This window comes from Cucurbita moschata, unplaced genomic scaffold (genome assembly GCF_002738365.1).
Source record: "Cucurbita moschata cultivar Rifu unplaced genomic scaffold, Cmos_1.0 Cmo_Scf00035, whole genome shotgun sequence".
In the NCBI taxonomy this organism is placed as follows: Eukaryota; Viridiplantae; Streptophyta; class Magnoliopsida; order Cucurbitales; family Cucurbitaceae; genus Cucurbita; species Cucurbita moschata.
This window is the reverse complement of record NW_019268551.1, coordinates 1,826,745-1,832,694: the sequence shown is the minus strand read 5'-3', so window position 1 is coordinate 1,832,694 and position 5,950 is coordinate 1,826,745. Positions and strand designations below refer to the sequence as shown.

The following is a 5,950-nucleotide window of genomic DNA, read 5'->3' as shown; positions in this document are numbered from 1 at the left end:
AATGAAGGTGTAACTTATTAGTTATCCTATCCTCAAAATCGTTGTCATTTGGATGTGGTTTCGGTTCATTTATGTACCATTCATGTTAAAATCGTATCGACCTAGATAAAAAGTAAAAATATTTTTGCACAGTAAATTTTAGTCTCCTTTTTGTGTCTCCATCTTTTTGGGTGAACAATAATGGATGGTTTTGTAAGCTTTAAGGCTGTAAAAGGCTAAAATAAAGGTCCGATTTGACTTTTAAAAACAGAACTTTAAATTCATCAAAGGCGTGCTCTTTATTCCATCTCTTTTTAAATAATTTTCGTAAACTCTCCGGCATCGAAAATATAGATCTCCAAGAATTTTCTTACGTAATCAAGACTACGTCTGAATGAGAGTGATTACGAAAATATAATGGTTAAGAAACGTTTAAAAGAATTAATAGTTATTATCTATACCAATAACGTGCATCTTCAACTTCAAAATTAAGTACGTTGTTTTAACCTTTGAGAAAGAATCCGTATTCATTTGTAGGGTTAATTTATAATCTTAAAACACGATCATGTCATAAGAGAATGTTGAAATCATCAAGTGTCGGATTCGGAATCTAAATCCGCTTTCGAGAATAATATAATTAAAAATTGTTAAAAGAAATGGAATTGAAAATATAAATTTAATTTTTAATTAATTCTTAAATTTTAAATTATGAACAAACATATTTTAACTGTCAGGTCACACGTGAAAATTGGATCCTAATGAGAGTTGACCAAATGCAAATTGAGCAGTTAAAAACAAAGGTTTTGTCAGCTTTTTTTACTGTGACCTTATAATCCTTTGTATCTTTTTAGACAACATCACTTCACTTTTAAAATAAATTACCCTAGTTTTTTCATTACAATAATCATAATTAATATGATATTATACGTGGATCGGAGAAGAAAATAAAATATCTTCTTCACCCTAATAGACATGTTTTAAAACCGTGAGACTGATGACTATACAAATATTTGCATCTTTTTATAATAAATATTTGCTAACGACCGACTTAGACTGTTACAAATAGTGTTAAAATTAGATGTCGTTCAAACAATATTTATTAGCAGTAGACTTGTTGTCTACTGTTACAAATAGTGTTAGAACCAGACGCAAGGCCAAAGCGGACAATGTCTAGTTGAACTTGAGCTATTACAAATAGTATTAGAGTCAGATTATTTATGGAATATATCTTAAATATTATATTTTAATATTCTTTCCTTTATGATTTGATTTATTAGTTAGTTGCTAGCTTGGTATTCTATTTAAAGGATATTAATATCAATGAGAATACACACCTTCCTAATTCTATTTCTATTTGTCATTCTTAATACAAAACCGACGGTTAGCATTAGACTGTCAAACATTGCAAATCTTGCTTTTTTCCCAGGAATTGCGATTATGAAGATGTTCAACTAATACCCACTTTTGTTTTCACACCCTATTTACTCGGTACGTAAAACACGAGTAATGTTATTTATTAGATTATGGCTACATCAGTTAAAGATTATTCTCGATCATATATTTTAAAAAATTAAAGCGTTTTTGCCCTCGATCGAAAAACGCTAATATTTAATAAATAAAATGGGGTTTTTGAAAATTAAAAAATAAAAAAGGTATGTGACAAGAAATGAGCATTTTCCAAAGTCTATAGGCTTTTACTCACATGGAGCAATTTGCAATATCCTTTATTATGAAAGGGAAACCACTTTATTATATAGTCCTTCCGACACATGCGACAATTTTTAATTCAGATTTTCAAGATATTAATTCTTTTTAATACTATATCTTATCAAATTTATGGTTTATGTTATTTTTATTATTATTTTTTTCGATTTTGATGGGGTTGTAAAGTAAGGTTTATTAATTAAATAATATCGATAAAGTCTTGAAATTAACGAGAAATGTTTAAATCGATATGGATAATAGCAACGTATCACTAATATGACGGGTCATCTTCGAGTCTTCTACTTATTTAATTTATTTTCCTAATTTCATTAGATTTTTAAGTAGCTCGTTTAAAACTCGAGAATCAAAATGATTTAGGATTTTTCTCTCTTTTTTTAAATAAAAATAAATTATTATTAAAGTATGATGCTTTTTTTTGAATGACTTCAGATACAATATATGCTAAATTAATAAAAGTACTTTCGAATTTTTCATTTTATCTAAAAAAAATATTCGTGATCTTTCAAAACTAATGCTAATATACTTAAACATTAAAAAAGCTCTACAAATATTCTTAAACTTTAAAAAAAATATTAAAAAATACTGAACGTTCATATTTGTTTCAAAAATACCCTTAAAATTTTAAAGAATTTAAAAAATATCCTTTAGCTTTTAAAACAGCTTAAATTACAAAATTCCATTAATACCCTTCAACTTAAAAAAAACATCTTAATTTTTATTTTAATAAAAAAATACATGTATCGTTGATAATACAATTCAAAAAATACTGGTAAACTTTCTAAAAAAATATTAGAACGTCCCGAGATAATCTTGTCACTAGACAGTTTTTTCACAATACATTATTAATATCGTTACAAATATTTAATATTGCTATAACTGGGAATGACTCGACCTGATTATTTTGTTTTCAATTCAACTTGGAAAATAAAATCTAACCCAACCTAATTTTTATTTATTTATTTTTTTAATTATAGACACAAAATTGAAATAAAAAAAGGAAAATGAAAAAAAAAAAAAGAAGTAAATGAAAATAGAAAGAAATAATTTCATTTTGAAGATTAATTATTAAGATTAGTGTGGTACCTACACATAACCTTACACTTGATCAACCCATCAAACGCATAAAATCCCGGCGCCACCATTATTCTCACCGTCGCCGGAGCCAGTTCTCTGGCTTTCTCACCTGCAATGTCCTCCATGTAAACGCCGTCGAATCTCACGCCCGAATCCACTCTGAATATCGGCAAGCTCGGATGAACGGCGTTGGCGAGAAGATGAACAAGCCAAACGCTCTTCGCTGCCATGAAGAACGCCTGCAGTAGCGGCTCCGGCCATGCTCTGTTCCACTCAAGCATCGCAATAATGTCGCTCATCTTCCGGTCGCAGAATCTGCTGAAATCCTCGCTGAAATGCCTCGTTCCTTTTCCTAAAACTTCCTCCCAACTCAGCCGGTGGAGGCGATTGAACGACGCGATGTTCGATTCCGTCCGATCCGAAGGATTCAGGATCTGATTCGGTGAGTTCTTCTGAAACCCTATCGATTCGAAATCCTCGAAGAATGCTCTGTTTAGAATCGCTTCGAGATGGAAGATTAGTGAGGTTTTACTGTTTTTCGAGAGAGAGATTTTAATTTCGTGAGATCGGAGGAGGAATTGAATCCTCTCGTAGATTTTGCCTCCGATGTGATGGAGTTGCATCGCTAGTGATCGGCTTAACTGCCTCACGGACGATCGCGATTCGGAAACGGATGATAAGTGTGAATGTTTGCTGAATCCACCACACCTAAATGGTGTGAAAGTTATCTTATTTATAATCAAATAAGTGTGAATGTTTGCTGAATCCACCACACCTAAATGGTGTGAAAGTTATCTTATTTATAATCAAATAAATGTGAATGTTTGCTGAATCCACCACACCTAAATGGTGTGAAAGTTATCTTATTTATAATCAAATAAATTACAAGGATATGAAAATCCACCACACCTAAATGGTGTGAAAGTTATCTTATTTATAATCAAATAAATTACAAGGATATGAAAATAGTAATAAATGGAAATAACAATAAATGGAGAGATACCTATAGTAATAAGGCAAATGTTAGATATTTGCCTTATAATAAAATATCAAATATAATATATATGGTAAACTATAATTTATTACTAAATATCCTTAACACCCCACCGCAAGCTAAGCGTCGGATTTAAACGAACGTGAAGCTTGAATCTGAAAAATTCAAAGGGGTTGAAAAACACTTTTCGTGAAGATGTTAACAACCTGGTTCAGAGGAGGCGTAGAGAAACACTTTCTTGGCCATCGAAAACTGCAGAGAGATCGCCGCTCAGCAGCAATGCTGCCTTGGCTTCGGTGAGAATATGTCTAACCCATGAAGAGGGATTGTCGCTTAGCGACGATGCTGACTTGGCTCTGGTGAGAATATGTCTAACCCCAAGAAGTAGAAGGGGAAACCTAGAGCAAGGGACAAAGACAATGTTGAAGCCGGAAGAGTCGCCACATTGGGCGAATGAGCCAATTTTGGCGAGAAGGGCAGCTGGAAGAGTCGCCACATTGGGGCGAAGGAGCCAATTTTGGCGAGAAGGGCAGTTGGAAGAGTCGCCACATTGGGGCGAAGGAGCCAATTTTGGCGAGAAGGGCAGTGGCAACTTGGTTGGCGAAGATGCCAGTGCGGCGCCCAGATTCCAAAGGTAAATCTCTGCAGAAGGTCGATGGGCTTATTGAGATTCTGTATATTTTCGAAGAGGAATGCTGATGAAGATCCTAAGATTAGGGTTTTTGTGAAGGATGAAGGAAAAATTGGGAAGAAAATGAAAGAGGCTATGTTTGGAAAAGGTGAGGTTGTATGTACAGAGTATGGCGAAGGATGATTTGGAGGTCAAAAAGGTGGAGCCGAAGAATAATCAATCGACTCTGCATGTGACAGCCATGACGACTGCCCCTGCGGCATCAAAAACAACAATGGTGGTGGAGAAGAACAGTAGAAGATTTCAAAAGCCATTGAAAAGAAAGGATCTAGGTTGCTAAACCAAAATGGCTCTGATACCATGTGAATGTTTGCTGAATCCACCACACCTAAATGGTGTGAAAGTTATCTTATTTATAATCAAATAAATTACAAGGATATGAAAATAGTAATAAATGGAAATAACAATAAATGGAGAGATACCTATAGTAATAAGGCAAATGTTAGATATTTGCCTTATAATAAAATATCAAATATAATATATATGGTAAACTATAATTTATTACTAAATATCCTTAACAATAAGAAATTCTCGATTATTTTGTCTGAAATCGAATCGCTGTTCGTTGGAACTTCTAGGTTAGGGTTTCGCGGATTTGAAACGCATTTATAGAGCTCGGACTTCAAACTATGGCAATAGATTTCGAGTTTATTGAGTTTCTTCTCCAATTCCGCCATGGAATATTTCAGCCTCGAAGCTTCAAGAATCGCTTCATCTCTTTTCCTCGTCGCTTCAATCAGTTTATGCGAAACTTCCCCGAAAGCGATTTTCCACTGCTCTTCTCTCACCGCCCAATCCGCTCCTTCCTTCATCGATTTAGGGCTTTTTCCTGTCAACGACGACACAATAGATTTCAATATTCCATTAGGACTCGCCATTGAGAAAAACTGCTTAGCAACGCCATTGTAATCCACCGGAACCACAGAGAACTTTTCTCGAGCATGTGGCCTGCACTTGCTGCAGGACACCGATCCACCGCCGCCGACGGAAGCCACTGGCTCCAGGCGTTTCTTGGTGGAACGTTTGGGAAGAATCTCATCTCCGCCGTGAGAATGCAGGTGGAGCGGCGTCGGGTGGTGCTTTGCTCCGGCGTCCGTACAACTACCTGGGGTTGCTCTGTTGAACTCATCTTCCTCCTCTGTTCTCTCACTGTTTGGAACGATCTGTAAAACAAAGAAAGAAACAACAATCACAGAGATTATTACTTAATTTGGATTCATTTTTTCAACGATTCAAAGAGATTATGAAACGAATTGAGAAAGAGATTTACAGAGAAGAACGGAGAAGATTGGTAATGGTGGAGAGGCGGAGACGGAGAAGGAGTGATATTTTTCATTTTTTTTTAATAAATTAATTTGGGTTTTCCCTTTTTTCTGAGCTTTGGAGTTATATTTATATCTATGAACTCTGAAGAAAAGTTTTTGAGTTTGTTTGTGTTTTTTGTTTTATTCTTTGTTTTGTTTTTTATTATTATTTTTTTTATCCTT

The 5,950-nt window shown here is 34.3% G+C and overlaps 1 protein-coding gene across 1 annotated transcript; it reads right to left on the bottom strand.

Annotated features, from left to right (window-relative positions):
- Positions 1-2,729: 2,729 nt before the first annotated feature.
- Positions 2,730-5,950, bottom strand: LOC111430947 (IRK-interacting protein-like). Its single transcript, XM_023067405.1, has 3 exons — positions 5,734-5,950; positions 4,989-5,626; positions 2,730-3,459 (listed from the first exon to the last, which is right to left on the bottom strand). The coding sequence occupies exons 1-3, from the start codon at positions 5,797-5,799 to the stop codon at positions 2,763-2,765; spliced, it is 1,401 nt and encodes a 466-aa protein (XP_022923173.1). The 5' UTR covers positions 5,800-5,950; the 3' UTR covers positions 2,730-2,762.

Excerpts from the sequence above, each read along its gene's own strand:
- LOC111430947 (XM_023067405.1), bottom strand. The coding sequence starts at position 5,799 with ATGAAAAATATCACTCCTTCTCCGTCTCCGCCTCTCCACCATTACCAA. Across the intron at positions 5,627-5,733 it reads AATCTTCTCCGTTCTTCTCT|ATCGTTCCAAACAGTGAGAG; the intron begins GTAAATCTCTTT and ends TTTGTTTTACAG. Across the intron at positions 3,460-4,988 it reads GACAAAATAATCGAGAATTT|CTTATCATCCGTTTCCGAAT; the intron begins CTTATTGTTAAG and ends CAAACATTCACA.